Source organism: Triturus cristatus, chromosome 11 (genome assembly GCF_964204655.1).
Source record: "Triturus cristatus chromosome 11, aTriCri1.1, whole genome shotgun sequence".
Classification (NCBI taxonomy): domain Eukaryota; kingdom Metazoa; phylum Chordata; class Amphibia; order Caudata; family Salamandridae; genus Triturus; species Triturus cristatus.
The window spans coordinates 574,480,416-574,498,273 of NC_140594.1; the positions used below are offsets into that span (position 1 = coordinate 574,480,416).

The 17,858-nt window shown below is 50.4% G+C and overlaps 1 protein-coding gene across 3 annotated transcripts in view; it reads left to right on the top strand.

The window, feature by feature from the left end:
• Nucleotides 1-17,858, top strand: part of DDHD2 (DDHD domain containing 2) — a 539,107-nt gene that overhangs the window by 233,204 nt on the left and 288,045 nt on the right. For all 3 annotated transcript variants that reach the window (XM_085633751.1, XM_085633749.1, XM_085633750.1), the window contains exon 8: nt 8,714-8,922. In XM_085633751.1, coding sequence (XP_085489877.1) covers nt 8,714-8,922 — 209 coding nt within the window. The remainder of the gene's footprint in view (nt 1-8,713; nt 8,923-17,858) is intronic.

Consider the following 17,858-nt stretch of genomic DNA (forward strand, 5'->3'; position numbering starts at 1 on the left):
ACTCTTCTTGCACTGTTAGATGCAGCCAAGATAGATCTAGAATAGTGTTCCGCTTTTGCTGTTGTGATTTTGGTCTTTTATTTCTGTAGGGCATCTTTTAGAGTGGTTTTTGTCCTTTTATCTAGAAAACCTCCACCATTTCCTTTCTGCATTTTTGCAGATCAGTTTTAAATCTTTAAGCCCGGAGCTGTACAATGGAGCCGAGGGTCTCTGTGGAGTTTTTTGTTCTTTAATAGGGATGACCTGATAACCTGAAGGCCTGGTTGATTTTTTGTTGGAAGCCCGCCTGCCTCGATTGGATCCGGACATTGGGAAAGACCTTGGGGGCATGATATCGCTGAGCGAGATCCGAGGGGCAATTAGGCATATGGCCCGTCGAAAGACCCCGGGGGCGGATGGTTTGCCCGTCGAGTTTTATGCGGCCTACCCGGATCTGCTGGCACAGCAGCTGCAGGCCCTGTATAGCGAGGCATGGGGGTTGGGGCAGTTGCCCGCTTCCGCTCGGGAGGCGATCGTGATACCTTTGCTGAAACCCGGTGGGGAGGCGGGTGCGCGCACAGCGTACCGCCCACTCTCTATGCTGACAGTGGACTACAAAATTCTGAGCAGAGTGTTGGCGTCGCGCCTCTTGACCCATATAACCGCCTTAATCCACCCGGATCAGGCAGGCTTCATTCCGCGGCGCAGCACGGCCACCTCTATTCGGCGGCTGCTGCGGGTGATGGAACTGGACCGAGATGAATACCCGGAGGCCTGCTCCGGCTTAGAAAAGGCCTTTGATAGTGTGGAGTGGCCATATTTGTATCGAGTGCTGCGGGAGTTCGGTTTGGGGGAGGACTTTGTACGTTGGACCACCTTGCTATATAGTGGTGCCACGGCCCGGGTGAAGACGGGGGCTACTATTTCGGCCTCATACCACGTGCGGAGGGGGACGAGGCAGGGCTGTTCTCTCTCCCCCTTGTTGTTCGCGCTGGCTGTTGAACCTCTGGCGGCTCACGCCCGACGGGGATGTGCCTATTCCGGAGTCTCCCTGAGGGGGGACGCCCATTATATCTCCCTGTATGCAGATGACCTGCTGCTGTTTTTGAGGGATGCGACTGATGCGTTAAGTGGAGCGGTCGCCCTGTTGAAGGAGTTCGGCCGCATGTCCGGACTGAAGGTCAATTGGGGTAAGACGTGTTTGTTTCCGTTGTCACAGGGCGGCGGGACACCGCAGACGGGGGGACGAATCCGGTGGGAAGACAGTTGTTTGCGCTACCTGGGGGTTAACATTTATCATACACAGGCAGATTTGTTGGAAGGGAATGTTGGCAGAGCACTTCGCGGTCTGCGGGGTAGTATGGGGTTTTGGAGTACACTCCCGCTCTCGTGTGCCGGGAGGGTGGCGTTGCTGAAAATGGTGGTGCTGCCACGCCTTCTCTATTTTTTCCGCACACTTCCTATATGGATCCCGGCATCGTATTTTGCGCGACTGCGGGCGCTTTCGACGGGCTTCATTTGGGGTTCGGGAAGGAGACGGGTGGCGCTCGCCACGTTGCGGCGGCCACGAGCGGAGGGGGGCCTGGCAGCCCCCGATTTTGAATGGTACTATTTGACGGCCCAACTTCAGTGGCTTACGCAGGCGGTGGCCCGGGAGTATAGAGGCCCGGAGGGCCCGCAGGACAGGCTGATCCCGCGGCATGTGCTGGCTTTTATGGTTCTCCAGCAGCGACTGGACTTAACTCAGCTAACCCTGGAGGAGCGTACACTCCGGCAGTGTTGGAATAGGTGTCAGAGGCGGGCAGCCATAGTCCGCCCGTACGCCCCGGAAATCCCCCTGGGGATGTGTACAGCGCTCCCGCATGGGGGTGATTGGTCCGGGCTAGCGATTTGGGAGGAGCTGGGAGTACAGATGGTAGGGGACCTATTCCGGGACGGTGTGTTACTGTCCTTCCAGGACTTGCAGGATGGCTACGGGCTCCCGCGGGGGGACTTTTTGCTTCATGCGGCCTTGGTGGCGAGCCTCCAGAAACACTGGAATATGGGGCTGTCGGAACCGCCGACTGCAGCGGGTTGCCAATATGTCATGATGGCAGCGGGGACGACCAAGGCCATTACTTGCCTGCTCTGAGGGGAAAGTGGGAAGCGGACCTCGGGAAAGCGATCCCTGAGACCACATGGTCCACGCTAGTGCGGAGGGCCTGGAAGGGAACAAGGAACGCACGGTTTCAGCTAGTTCAGTTTTTCACGTTACACAGGGCGTATCTGACGCCGGCCAAGGTCTTGCAATATTTCGGAGGGGCACACTCTCCATGTCCACGATGTGGAGGAGAGGGGGCAGATTTCGCCACATGTTTTGGGCCTGTTCGCAGTTGGGCGACTATTGGGCTGAGGTAGTGGACTGCTTGAATCAGGTGACAGACCGCTCTATTACTCCAGAGATGGGGGCTTGCTTGTTGCTATGGTTTCCCCACACCCGTCGCAAGGTCACTAGCAAGTTCTATGATCTGGGGTTGATACTGGCCAAGAGAGAATTGACCATGCACTGGAAATCTAGGGGGGGGCCTAGCTTTTTGCGGTGGAGGGCAGCGTTAGTGAGATGGGCGGGGGCGGAGGGTACGCTCCGAGTTCAGTTGGCTCTTAGAAGAGACGATGAGAAGGCGCTAGCGACGGCCAGGGCATGGGAAGCGTTGGTGGTGGAACTCCAGGGGTTGATATCTGAGGTAGGGGACGGAGGGAGCACGTCGGATAGGCAAGAGGCGAGGGGGACTAGGGAATAAGAAGTGATGGGAAGGAAGGAGGTCCCTGGACACATACCAGAGGCCTGGACAAGAGGGAAGATCTGCTTGCACAGAGAGGGATTGAGCGTCCGTACATGATTTCCTTGGAAGGGGGGGCACATCGGGGGAGAGGCAGGGGACAGAGGCACACTGTCATGGGGGTGGGGAGGGGTGGGAACGAGTTGGGGTTAGGAGGGACGATACTCCTTTTGGACACGGGGCCACGCTGTGTAATGAACAGTAATTGTTGCTTTGGAAAACAATAAAAATGTTTCAACAAAAAATAGGGATGACCTGATCTAGAGTGGCTCTGATGTTGTTTTCTAACTCCAGATAGTTTTCCTCCACTGACCAGCCCATGTTAATAGAAGGAGAAATATTGAACAGAGGTTTATCCCTGGCAGTATGAGAAGATTATTCCACGCTCTCTGCCAAGGCTTCTAGCGGCTGGGAATGTTTTTTGCAGAGCTAAATTTGTATCTTGTAGAAAGAAATTCAATAAAAAAAGGGTCTGTCCTACAAAGGGGAAGAATATTCCCCATAGTGGCAAGATCGTGGGTGGAAAAGATGAGTTCCGGGATATGCCCATCCTGATGGGTTGGGCCGATACTAGCTCTTACAGTCCTAAATTCTCACAGGACCCGTGGAGATCTTTTAAAGCCGGTCCAGGTTCTCCCACGGACTATAGGTTAAAGTCACCCAGGATCAGAAATCTTGACTGGGACAGTGCCATATTACCAAAAATGTCAATTAGGGATTGTGAGTAGGATCTTGATGGTCCTGGAGAACGATAAAACAAAATGCCTGAAAATAAGTGGCCCTTAATATCTTTAAGTGAGAAACTCAAAAGCTCAGGACCCACAATTTCATCTAGGCTAAGTGGAACAAAATCCAATTTTTCTTTATAGATCAATCCCACTCCGCCCTCTTTCTTCTGAACCCAGGGTTTATGAAAGATCTTATATCCTGGCGGTCAGGCAGGGCCTAGATCGATAGTCGATGGTTGTCCAGGTTTCCGTCAAGAACAAAGCATCCAAGTCCCTGGGATTGTAATAGTAAATGTATTTCAGTTGAGTGCTTCCCCGATGATCTAACATTGAGAAGCTCACAGTGTAAAGAGCTAGAATCCACCACCTCAAGACTACCCGGAATCATAGTGTTAAATTTAGTTGACGGATTTATAGTTGTAGCACAAGGCGCCAACTTACTGAGCGTGAGCAGCTGCTCTCTAGTATAACATGGGAAACTATGCCCAGACGTGGGTCCCTTGCTCACTTTGCCACTGGATTCAAGATAGCCTGGCTGATGAGGGTTATGAACCCTAAACCGGTCCCAGGATGCTTGTTTCCGGTCCAGGGAAGACATGGCCTGGCAGTTCGGGCTGGACTGTTCCCATGAGGCACAGGGTCAGACTGATTTGCATATGGCCATGTCCGAACTGGGGTGGTGGAGTGAGCTAAAGAATGATGATGAATTAAACCCAGATCAGTTGACTGGGGCTGAGTGTTTGATTTGCTCAAACGAATCGTCCATCATCCCCTTTGGTATCGCTTTGTTCGCCCTAAGTTGGCAGGGTGGGCCCAGACGTGGGTCCCTTGCTCACTTTGCCACTGGATTCAAGATAGCCTGGCTGATGAGGGTTACAAACCCGAAACCGGTCCCAGGATGCTTGTTTCTGGTCCAGGAAAGACATGACTTGGCAGTTCGGGCTGGACTGTTCCCAGGAGGCACAGGGTCAGACTGATTTGCATATGGCCATGTCCGAACTGGGGTGGTGGAGTGAGCTAAAGAATGATGATGGATTAAACCCAGATCAGTTGACTGGGGGTGAGTGTTTGATTTGCTCAAACGTTCCGTCCATCATCCCCTTTGGTATCGCTTTGTTCGCCCTATTTTGGCAGGGTATGCCCAGACGTGGGTCCCTTGCTCACTTTGCCACTGGATTCAAGATAGCCTGGCTGATGAGGGTCATGAACCCGGAACCGGTCCCAGGATGCTTGTTTCCGGTCCAGGGAAGACATGGCTTGGCAGTTTGGGCTGGACTGTTCCCATGAGGCACAGGGTCAGACTGATTTGCAAATGGCTATGTCCGAACTAGGGTGGTAGAGTGAGCTAAAGATTGATGATGGATTAAACCCAGATCAGTTGACTGGGGGTGAGTGTTTGACTTGCTCAAACATTCAGTCCATCATCCCCTTTGGTATCGCTTTGTTCGCCCTAAGTTGGCAGGGAATGCCCAGATGTGGGTCCCTTGCTCACTTTGCCACTGGATTCAAGATAGCCTGGCTGATGAGGGTTATGAACCCGAAACACCGGTCCCAGGATGCTTGTTTCTGGTCCAGGGAAGACATGGCTTGGCAGTTCGGGCTGGACTGTTCCCATGAGGCACAGGGTCAGACTGATTTGCATATGGCCATGTCCGAACTGGGGTGGTGGAGTGAGCTAAAGAATGATGATGGATTAAACCCAGATCAGTTGACTGGGGGTGAGTGTTTGATTTGCTCAAACGTTCCGTCCATCATGCCCTTTGGTATCGGTGGGTTCACCTTCAGCGCCTTCTGGACTCTGCAAACCCATTCTAGTTTCTTTACTGGCATTGGGCTCGGCACCACACACTATGCCAGCCACTTGATCCTTGACACTGGCATTGTTGATGCTGGAGGGCTTTCAACCCATCTTTCTGTCTGACTCTGAGCCAGCATCGGTACAACTTTGACTAAAGCCGCTCCCAGAACTTGATATGCCGCAGCCTACTGTGAATTCATCGGACTCAACACTATATCTATACCACTTTGACGTGACCTTGCTCATATTTTTCACCAACTTTTTGGCTTGCACTCTAATCAGAGCCAGCCTTATAGCGAAGAGAGTGGAGGAGATGGGGAATGCCTTGTCCCTCCATATGATGCTGATGACTGGTATATGGTGGGCAGTGGCCTGGACACCTAGTTTCTCCCCCTGAACCTCCATTGGAGGAGAACACTACTTTTGCCACACTAATTTCCTGGGCTGCTGAGGTTCTTGACTAACACCTCCCTACTATGTAGATCAGAATGAATGTCCTCACAGGGCTCTTACAGCCCGCCCAGGCTCCTACTGAATCTCTCTTACCTTTAACCCAGGCCCTGGCTGACAAACAATTGGGCACCTGGGCTACGCCATGTTCGGCCCGCCAGTTAACTGACAGGTTGTCCACTGCCATAGGCCTGCCCAGGTCATCCTGATTTTTCTTTTTTTAACCCCATATTTTACACCTGAGGGCTTGGTGGTACAGGCATCCACTTGCAAAGTAAACCAAATGACTTTCCAACCACTTCCCCTGATAAAGAGGCGAAAACGGGGTAACTTTTGGCAAGCCCATGTTCTTTTTCCCTAGCCTTGCCCTGAGATCTGCTCAATCCTGCTCCCCCCGCACCTCCACCCCCCCCCCCGCTGCAATTGCCACAGAAACCTCTTTAGTTCCTCCTTAGTGGCACACAGAACCCGGTCTGCGGCCGGATCAGCCACTTTCCGCAGGGGTGGCAAGACATCATATCCTACAGATAGTTCCTGCAGATTGATCAATAGGGCTATGCCCTACTATTTAAGTCCAGTCCACCACATCTGCTACCTATGGTGGAATGTCTGACTGAGACCTGGGGACTGGTTGCTACTACTGTTACTTTCTTGTGCCGAAGAAGGACCGAGGTCTTTGTACTGTTCCGGATCTTCGACTCCTCAATGCCTTCCTGTGCAAAGACAAATTCAGGATGCTCACTTTGGCCCGGTTCTGTCTGCCCTAGATCTCAGAAACGGGAAACGGTGTTGGGCCTGCAGTACTCTTACATCTTCACGCCCACAGACGTTCCCTGCGGTTCACAGTGGGTTATGAGAACTTTCAGTTTGTCGTTTAATTCTAAGAGAGCACTCAGCTTTTACATTGATTAAACCAAAAAACATCAACAGGACAATCAGCTCTTTGTAGGGTGCTCGGGAGCACAAAAAACGGCAGAGCGGTGCATGGACCATCTCTTGATGGATAGACCTCAGTATGAAAATATATACTACACATTGGCTATGAAGCACCCTCCAGAAGGTCTCGGGGCCCACTCCACCAGAGCTGATGTTGCTACACCTGCTTTGGCATGTGGAGTGTCTGTCCTGAGTATCTGTCATGCAGCTACGTGTGCCTTGGTGCACTTGCTCATGAAACACTACCTGGACAGTCGAGAAGAGAATTTTCCCACTCTGTCCAGTAGGACCTTTTAATCTGAGTCGTTCCACAGATCCACCTCTTAGGGAGATCCTCTTTTGGTAACTATTCTACCGGTGAGGAACCTGCAGTTGAAAGTATCCTTCAGAAAAACAAGGTACTTACTTTCAAATACACTCTTTATGGTGGATTCTCTACCTAACTGACCCTCTCACCTCCTAGTTTAGTGGTATGGTCCCTTACATCTAAAAAGATCCCAGTCTAGGTATCTGCAACTGTTTCTTTCAATTCACTCAAACGCTCTGCGTCTGAAGGCGTGGAAGAGTTGCTGAATGAAAATGTCAGCATGCATGGGTGGCACATACATGCAGCTCTACTCATCACTTCCAATGGGAGGAGTTGGCCTAACGGCTAGGGCGCCCGACCTCGGACCTGGGGGAACTGGGTTCGAGTCTCGGTAACTACGCTGAACATCCTGTGATTCTGGGCAAATCACTTAATCTCCCCGTGCCTAACAAAAAATGAATGTGTGTCCTCATGTAACGTAACTGGTGCAATGTAAAGCGCTCTGATACCTCATTGGATTCGGGCCAAGTTTCCGCTACATAAAACTCTAAAAAATAAAAAAAAATAAAAAAAAGAATGACATAGACATTAAGGCGCGTGGGGCCACCTGCAACTGAGCACTGCTTTTAAAATGTCTGGGTCCAGTATGAAGCCAGGGATATTCACATGTATAGGAATCTACAGCTAGAAAGAATATCCACCAGAAAGAGTGTTACCAAAGGTAAGTAACTTGTTAATAGTATGCTTCAACTAATTGGAAGAACTTGTATTGTTTATTCAAAGGATGTTGCAGCATATCACCTTTGAATTACGTACTTGTGAAAAGGTATATCCATCACTTTTCTGTATATGCTTAATTGTGCTCTGAAAGATTATCTTTAAATTATTGCGGGCTTTATGAATAACGGTCTGAACTACATTAATTATTTTAGATATCGGGTCTTTCATCTAAACCAGCGTTTTTCAAACTGAGTCACAACGCCAATTTTTAGTGGGTTGGGACAGTCCGAACAATACATAAAGATGCTTTTAAATTCTGTGTTTTATCTTGCCACATTTGCCAGTGCTTCAAAGGCAGAGGCCTAATGTTAGGCTATGTTTTCTGACAAATCGCTGCTTATTATTTTAACAAAGGTTTGAAAGTGAGAAGAGTTTTTAAAGGGACTTAAGTGGCAATTTGGCTAGAGTGCAGGAAGTGAGAAAAAGAAAGGGTGTAGGACGTCATTGTTTTAGAACACGCCGCAAAATCGAAATACCTGTAAATGAAATGTATACATTCAACAGTTAGGAAAGCAAAAATTAAGCACATTTTTGTTTTACTCTGAAGTATCCTGGAAATATAGATTTTAATAGGACTGAAACAAATCAAGACACTTTACCTAGTGATGCACAAATTATAAATATTCACAGAAACCCAATCTCCACACATTAACATTCGTGTACCATATAGTTTTATCAATAAAACTGCATGTCTATACAAATTTAGTGCCCCTTTCAATGGAAAATGTGCTGTCCGTAAATAACAATTCGCTACCATATGATGCTTTAGTTACATTAAAATATTGCCCTGCCTCATGTCCATTAAAGTTAGGTGGATCGCAAACATTTTGCCGTTCCAAAAATTGGGTTGTGCTTCTAAAACATTTGGGAAGCACTAATCAAAACTGTTAACTTGTGTTATCTTTTATCTATTTAGTGACATTCAGAGAATTACTCTGCCCAGCATTACCAAATTACGACAATTCACCAATGAGACCCTCCTGGACCTTTTCTTCTACAACAGTCCAACCTACTGCCAGTCCATTCTAGATACAGTTGTCAAAGAAATGAATGGACTTTATAAACTTTTCCAGCAGAGGAATCCAGAGTTCAAAGGAAAAGTCTCAGTGGCTGGTCACAGTTTAGGTATGTTGTCCTCACTAGTATTTAATCCAGTTGCATGTGGCATATTATGTAATGACCTTAAATTAATTTGAGACTTGATATTGTTGACTTTAGTGGATGGAGTGTGATATTTGTTAATTATTCATTTGTAAAATAATAGACTGCACACAACTGTTGATCATGAGGCTGTACTATTGCTTAGCCCTAACTAGTGTGGGGGAGCATATTAAGCAGCACAGCCTTTCTGCCTGCTGTTGGAAAAGAAGCCTTAAACTCTATTGTAAATATCTAAAGTTTTCGTTCTAGGTTTATGAGCCTAGCTCCATCAATCAATCAATCAAACCGCATTTGTAAAGCGCAACATTGTCACTCCTAGGGGTATATGGGTGCTGAGTCTCAGTTGAAGAGCCAGATTGAGTCTTTGTCTGAAGTCTACCAGCGAGGGGGCTGGACAGAGCTGGAGGGGAAGGTTGTTACAGGTCTTGGCAGCAATGTAGGAGAAGGAGTGGCTGTGGTTGCGACGGATGCAGGGTTGTGTGTGGTTGTGAGTGAAGAGGAGCGCAGGTGTGTAGAGGGTTTGTGGACGTTCAGTCGATGGTGGATGTAGGCAGGCCCTAGATCGTGGAGGGATTTGAGTATCTTGAACTGGCATCTCTTCAGGATGGGTAGCCAGTGGAAGTCTCTCAGGTGGGGGGTGATGTGGATTTATTTGGTGAGGTCCAGGATGAATCGAACTGCAGCGTTCTGTATGGTCTGGAGTCTTCAGAGAAGCTGGGTGGAGATGCTGGCATAGAGGGCATTGCCGTAGTTGAGGCAGCTGGTGACAAAGGCCTGAGTGACGGTCTTCTTGGTGTTGGTTGGGATCCACCTGAAGATTCTGCTGAGCATGCAGTGTGTGTGGAAGCAGGAGGAGGTGCCTTTGTGACTTGTAGTTTCATGGTCAGTTGGTTGTCGTGGATGATGCTAAGGTTGCGTGCATGGTAGGTCGGTGTAGGTGTTGTTCTAAGTTCTGCAGGCCACCATCTGTGGTCCCATGCGAGGTGGTCTTCCCGAAGATCAGTCTTGTCGGAATTGAGTTGGAGGCAGTTGTCTCTCATCCATTTGGCTACATTGGCCATGGTGTTGCGGTAGTTGGATTTTTTTGTTGGAAGTGTACTCGGTGAGTGAGAGGATCAGTTGAGTATCGTCTGAGTAGGGGATTATGCTGAGTCTGTGAGATCTGACTACATATGTGAGGGGTGGGTCATGTAGATGTTGAACAGGGTGGGGCTGAGGGATGATCCTTGTGGTACACCTCATGTGATATCTTTGGGTGCGGAGGTGAAGGGAAGCAGTCGAGTGCTCTGTGTGCGTCCTGTAAGTAAGGAGGCGATCCACTTCAGGATGTCCTGCTGTATGCCTATGTTGTAGAGTCTGCTGATTAGGGTGTCGTGGGAGACCCAGCGGAGAGGTCGAGGAGGATCAGTTTCTCCACGGTCAAGGAGTGTTCTGATGTCATCTGTGGCGGCGATCAGTCAGCGTAGTCTCAGTGCTGTGTTTTGCATTGAATCCTGATTATAATGTGTTCAGTAGGTGGTTTTGTTCCATGAATTCAGTAAGCTGCTGGTTGATCACTTTCTCGAGTACTTTGGCCGGGTAGGGGAGCATGGAGATTGGACGATAATATTTGAGATCGCTGGTGTCAGCGAAGGCTTCCTTTAGGAGGAGTCTGAGTGTTTCCATCTGTCTGGGAAGGTTGCTGTGGAGATGGGGGTGTTGAGGATGCTGGTGAGTTGCGTGCTGTTTGGGTTTGTTGCAAGGTTGTAGAGGTGGTGGGGGCAGTGGTCTGTGGATGCCTCGAAGTGGATGGAATACATGATGGCTGAGGTGGTCAGTCTACTGAGCGGAGGCCAGGTGTTAAATGTTTGGCTGATGTTCGTTGGTTGGTTGTCGTTGGGGTTGAGGGTGTGTGGGTTTGAGGTTGAAATTGTTTTAGATGTTGGTGATCTTGCTGTGGGAGTAGTCTGAGAGGGTGAAGATGGCTCCTTTCTTGGCTTCTTTGTTGTGCCGGTGATGCTGAGGGCTGCTTTGTGAGCTACCCTGTCGGCGGGGTCCTTGGTGGCTCACTATCATTTCTTCAGTTGGCAGATGCGCTTGGTGGTCCTGAGGTGTACCAGCTGGCATGTTTGGAGGTCTTGTTTGATTTTGTAGGTTTCAGTGGGGCGTCTCTGTCGGTGATTTATGCAGCGAAGTTCTAGACTGCCTGGTCGAGGTCTGTTGAGGCCGCGAGTTGGGATGTGGTGAGTTATGTGACCACTGAGTTTTGGTGACTTTGCTCCAACTGTGGTGCGAGGAGATCTGAGGCCTGGTGATGCGCGAGCGCCAGAGGGGTGAGCGCGTGAGCTCCCTGGGGGTGGTCCATCAGGCCGCGTGTGAGTGCCCGGGGGAGGGGAGGAGGAGGAGGAGGAGGAGGAGTGGGTGGGGGGTGAGTTGGTGGGTTTGTTACCACAGGCTGTGCACGAGCACCAGTGGGGGGCGACTACAGGCTGCGCTTGAGCGCCAGTGGGGGGGGGAGACAGCAGGCTGCGCGCGAGCGCCAGTAGGAGGAGAGACAACAGGGCACACGTGAGCACCGGGGGGGGGACAGCAGGAAGCGCACAAACGCCATGGAGGGGACAGCATGGCACGCGTGCAAATGCCATGGGAGGGGAACAGCAGGACGCGTGCGAGCGCCATGGGGGGGGGGAGGAAACAGCAGGATGCACGCAAGCGCCACAGGGGGAGGAACAGCAGCACGCGTGCAATCACCATGTGGGGGACAGCCGGACACACGCGAGCGCTGTGTGGGGGACAGCAGGACGCGCATGAGCGCCGTGGCGGGGGAGGAACAGCAGGACACGTGCGAGCGCCGTGGGGGGAGAACCAGCAGGATGCGCGTCAGCGCCAACAGGGGGGGGGGGACAGCAGGACGTGAGCAAGTGCCGTGGGGAGGAGGGGGAGGCACGCCACGCATGCCATGGGGGGACAGAAGGCCACGCGTGCACGGGTGCGCAGGGACAGCAGGCCCCACACGCACGGGGTGCGCAGAGACAGCACCTTAGCTGGGAGTCAGGTGAAAGAGAGGTGGGCCCGCCTCCTCCGCGACTCTGACTAGCGCGGACAGGCCGGCCCGGGCATTGCCTGTGCGCATACTGCGATGCGAGAGGCGGCATGAGATTTTAAGGTGCCTGGGCGTATCCCGCGATGCAAGAGGCGTTGCAAGGTTTTAAGGTGCCTGGGCTGGAGATACAGTGCGAACGAAGCTTCAGTCGCGTCTCAGCAGCAGAAGCTACTAGGATGTTGAGGCAGGCGGGAGGGTTCTGGAGGAATCCCGTATGCGGGATGCGGTGCAGGGTTTTAAGGTGCCTGGGCAGGAGAAACAGTGAAAACAAAGCTCCAACAGCGTTCCAGCAGCGTAGGCTGCTGGGATGTGTAGGCAGGTGGGAGGGATCTGGAGGAGTCTACAGCACAGGCTACTCAGGGAAGGCAGAGAGTTTGAGCTTCATGGAGATCCTGAACCCTTGGGGCACATTTTACTGCTGTCCACTCGGTTAACCTTCTGGGTGGACTCAGATCATTCGTTGCTTGAAACTTCAGCATTGCTGAGGACAGAGTAAACCTTGTCGGCAGGAGCATAGTTATAGTTCTTAGGTAGGGGACTGGAGCCATTGCCTTCGCTTTAGGGACCACCTGCCTTCGCTTTAGGAATCTCTTGTCATTCCCATCAACTGAAGTTGGAAAACATCACAGTGATCACCTGAGGAGGGAATGGTTTGTATCTGACAGAAACACGGCATTCATTCGATGAGACATTCCTTCCTATTCAGGGATTGGCTTAGTGGACCTTTTAGTCACTCTGGCGGGAAATGTAAGGAGCCTTCTGTGCGTGTAAAGTGCTCTTATGAAGGGCATTGCTGAGGAATGAACCTACTACTGAAGGTTTAGCTCCTTGTCTTGATGTCCCCTCAGCATGCTGCCACTGCACAGAAAAGATTCTTAAGAGCATGGCGTATTTGCAGCATCCATAGGATATCTGTCACTGTTCCGTCTGGCCAATTAGAAAGGCCAAAGACTGGTCTGCTACACTCACCCATTCCGCAACTCCAGTGGCTACTCTTTTAGGAATCTACAAAACCAGCAGCTGCAACACTGGCAGCTATTCTCTATAAGAACTTCTTTTCTTTTCGCCCACAATTAGGAGACTGTGTGGGCAGTCTGGAAATACAGAGGGGTTTAGGATTCCTGTGGGCTATAGAGCTCGACCTTTCCCACAAAGACTATTTTTTTATGTTTGCGCCATAGTTGCACTGTTTCCTGGGAACTCTTTAGGCTGACATATGACCATTGAAATATTGTTCGGGACTGCTATTTCCATAGACGCTACAAGTTACCACTGTATTCATAGACTCATCATGAATAAGCCATCCATGAGTTTTTCGGTCTGTATAGCCCAAGCAAAGTGTTTCACCTCCAGCAACACAGGCCTGCCCTTATTTGTCACCCTGATCCCAGTTCCTCATTATCAATTCCAGAGGGAGTTGGTTAGACCGCTCAATTACAGTTTTACTGCCACCACAGTGCACCACATTCTCGAGCTGTAACATGGCCTTAGCTTTCCGGTCAACCGACTGGGAGCACGGCACGTGCATTTCCACCCCTGAGCAGTGCAGTTTTTTTACTGTCTGTGCATCCCACCCTTCGCCAATCCCACTCTGTATGCAGGGTTTCTACATAGGTTTGTGAGCACCTTCTCCACACTCCAGCAGGAGTGCCAGAAGGTCCCTTCTTCTAGCCTACATTCTAAGAATGCACTCTAGGGATGGATGCTTGGCAAAGTTACCCAGGACCTGTGTTTTACCAGCAGCTCCCTCCATTTTACTGGTGCACAGTTTTTTTAAATAAATTCTTTTTATTGAACATCAAAGAAAGCAAGGTCATGTTATACAAGTGATCATTTCCACATTCCAGGGCACAGTGTCTTTACAGGCTGTAACTTTGTGTATCATATTAACTTACTTTACTACGATGTCACATTTCGTTGGCTTCAGAGCATTAATTGTTCGTCAAGGGAGGGGACAAACGGGGGCTCACACACAGTTCCACGATACACATTCCATTTAGTCCAGAGCATGTTCCATTTTCGAGGACAGCCACGGGCCACATACACTGTTTTCTACCGTGCCATACACCAGTCCATGTCCTCTTTCCAAGCATTGATTGTCGGTGGCACTGTTGCTCCCCAGAGTCGAGCTATATTTCGCTTGGCAACCATCTGTCCAAGCATCACCCAGAGCTTACCCTTTGTATTCAAGTCTGTGGGCTCCCAGATATTCAAGAGACATCTTTTGACCTCAAGTCGAAGAGTAACCCCCCAAACCACACTCATGCACTCATGTACTTTTTCCCAGTAGTTTTGAACTAGCGGACACTCCCAGAGTATGTGCAGGAAGGTCCCTTCCAGGCCACATTGTCTCCTACACATCCCATCTTCACTCCTACGCATTAGTACTAGTTGCCGTCCAGAGAGGTAAACCCGGTGTAGAATTTTCAATTGGATCAATCTTAGTTTCGCTGAAATGGCGACTTCCTTAGGGGAAGAGAGTGCTTCTTGCCATTCCTCATTGTCTATTTCTAGACCGTCCCTCCACCATTTCTCCCTCAATGCCAGTAAAGGGTTTGGAGTGTGATGTATAAGTTTTTTATATGTAAGGGATATGCTTCTTTCTGGCAGGTGTCCGTCAAGCAGCCTATCCTCAAGAGGGGAGGACTCTGGCAGTGACGACCCAGCTGGGATGTTGGCCTGAAGGGAGTGTCTGACTTGTGCGTATCTAAAGTATTCCGAGTCTGCCATCTTGTGTGTCTGCTGTAGTGAAGTAAAGGACACCACTCCAGTTTGCCCCCAGTGGTCACCTATACGGGAGATACCTATGAGATCCCACTTGTCGAATCCTTTAGTCCGCCCCAATGTGCCCAGCCGCTCAGAGTCCCAGAGTGGAGTTGCGAGTGTGAGTCTGTTGGCCCACCCCAAGTTACAGTTGACCACGTGCCAAAGTTGTACTGAGTGTCTGGTAGGTCCTGTAAGGGGAAACCTGGTCGGTTTAGAGTAAAGCGCCCTCGTAAAGTCTCCACCCGGGAGTAGCCACCTATCCATACAATTGGCTGGGTCGTCCCCATTGTTGTACATACATTGGTTTATGGTGGATAGGTGTCCTCCCAGTAGTACTTTCTGATATCGGGGAGGGCAATACCCCGTCGTACCAACCAAGAGTTAATTTTTGGAGTGCTATGCGTGGTTTCCCGTCCCATAATAGGTCCCTTTGTGTAGCTTCGACGTCTTTAAAAAATGCGTGTGGGACTGGGTCCGGATAGTTCTAGAGGGCATAGAGGAAACTGGGCAGTGCCATCATTTTAAAAAGCGTCCTAGGAGCGACAGGGGGAGTGTTTTCCAGGTGTTAGTGTCATGTCTGAACCTCTGCAAGGGCGGGAGGAGGTTCCGCTCATAGCGGGTCTTAGCATCAGTGGTAATAAATATACCAAGGTATTTAAATCCTTCTGTGGCTATATGAATAGGGCAGTCCTTCGGCATGGAAGGGGGACTCCCATGGAGGACATATAGCAACAATTTGCTCCAGTTAATTTTATAGCCAGAGTTCCTCCCAAAACTGGTGAAGATGTCCAGCACCACCCTTAGTGACCTCTGGGGGGAAGCCAGGTAGAGAAGGATGTCGTCTGCATATAAGGAGATCCGGTCCTCCCACCCTTCTGCCCATTTAAGTCCCCGGTTAGAAGCAGCCCTTCGTATCCAGGCCGCAAGTGGCTCCAGAGAGAGTGCGAAGAGCAGTGGCGAGAGTGGACAACCTTGTCTTGTCCCCCTACCGAGTGTGAACACGTCCAAAATGTTATTGTTAACGACTACTTGGGCCAAGGGTTCCGCATAGAGAAGCTGCACCCATCCGACAAAGTTAGGACCAAAGCCCATCTTTTTTAATACTGCCATGAGGTATGCCCATTCCAATGTGTCGAACGCCATAGTGGCGTCCAAAGAAACCACTATCGCATCTTCTTGAATAGTGGAGCAGCGCCCCAGCAGGTTAAGGGCAGTATTACGGTGTGGCATAAAACCCGATTGATCTGGGTGTACCAGCTTAGCTATTATTGGGCCGGAGTCTATTTGCCAAAAGCTTGGCAAGTATTTTGGGTTCTGCGTTTAACAGGGAAATCGGTCTATATGAAGCACAGTTTTCTTTTGGTTTCCCTTCTTTAGGTATGGTCAACAGCGTGGCAATACGCTGGTCCCTTGGCAGTAGCCCCAGTTTCCTTCTGTCCTCATACATACTTTTTAGGTAGGGCGCCATTCTGTCTGGTTTGAGCTTGTATAGTTCAATAGGTAGGCCATTGGGGCCCAACGCCTTGCCCGGGTGGAGGTCCCTTATCACCTTGGCCAATTCGTCGTTTGTGAGCGTGTTCTCTAACGCTTCTCGGTCCAGGTCAGAGAGGACAGGTAGTAGGATGTCTGCCAGTAAATTAGAAGAATCTTCTTCCGAGAGTTCCGAGCTCCTCTGGTACCGCTCGAAGTGCGCCGCGAACTCTCTGACTATGTCGTGGGGTTCAGTGAGAACCGCACCCGCACTACTTTTGAGCTCCGATACTATTTTTTGCGCCCTCTCTTTTTTGTCCAACCAGGCTATCATTTTGCCTGCTTTGTCACCCTGGTCGTATAGCCGTCCATCTCTGTCTCTCGCAAGGGTTTTTGCAGCGTCAGTTGCAATTGCTTTGTATTCGGCCGCTTTTATTTAATTTTGGTGAAGAGCAGCTTGGTCTGCACCATCCCCCGCCATCTCCTCAAGTCGGAGGAGGTCGTGCTCAATAGCGACCATTTGTTTTTCTTTTTCTTTGCGCACCCCCGCTATAGTTGAGAGGGCATGCCCCCTTAGTACCGTTTTAAACGCTTCCCACAGTGTGGTGGGGGTGTCTACTCTACCTTTGTTTTCTAAGAAGTATTGGTCAATGGCCCGTACGAGAGTGGCTTTGGTTTCACGGTTATGGAGGTACCAGGGATTTATCGGTGCAATACAGCCCACCCTCTTCTCCCCAATGGTGAGGTGAACCCATAGAGGGGAGTGATCCGAGATGCCCCGCGCTAGGTGTTTGATTTCCTGCGTGGTCACGTTATAGTGTAGGAGCGTGAGGATATAGTCTATCCTCGAGAGGGTACGGTGCGCTCCCGAAAAGAACATGTATTCCTGAAGGGTAGGGTGACGCCGTCTCCGAAGGTCTGTGAGGCCAAACGCCTCGATAAAATTGGGGAGCCAGTGTTGCCCGGCGCTTATGCCTCGCGGCGGGTGGCGGTCCATCAATCTTGAGACAACCGAATTGAAGTCTCCCCCGATTACAAGTTGCCCCTCCGGTAGGGAGAGCAGGAGCGTACCCAGGTCCTTATAAGACATTCTTTGGAGACCTGGTGGGATGTAAACTGTTAACAGTGTAGGTGTGTGTCCCTCCCATTGCCCCGAGATTGCCGCGAAGCGCCTCGGTGGGTCCGCCCAAGTGTGCTGGATACTGAATGGGAGGGTACGTCTGAGTAAGATACCTCCCCCTCGAGGCCCCGATGTGAAGCCGGCGTGTGCCACCATTGTGTATCCCCATCTGTTAAGTGCTTTACAGGTATTTCCGATTAGGTGTGTCTCCTGGAGCAGTGCGGCATCCGGGAGATGACGCTTAAGATGCTGTAGCACTATACTCCTTTTTATTTTGTCTCCCAACCCATTGACGTTCCAACTCAATAATTTCAGACTTTTTTCCCAATGCATACCAATTGTGGCAGTGGACGTTTCTGAACAACCTACGACACCTGTGGCACCACCGACTCGCTATATTGTGTACATTGCATGACCAATGAGTAACCCCCCCTGTTACCTCCCCTCCAAAACTGACAAAAA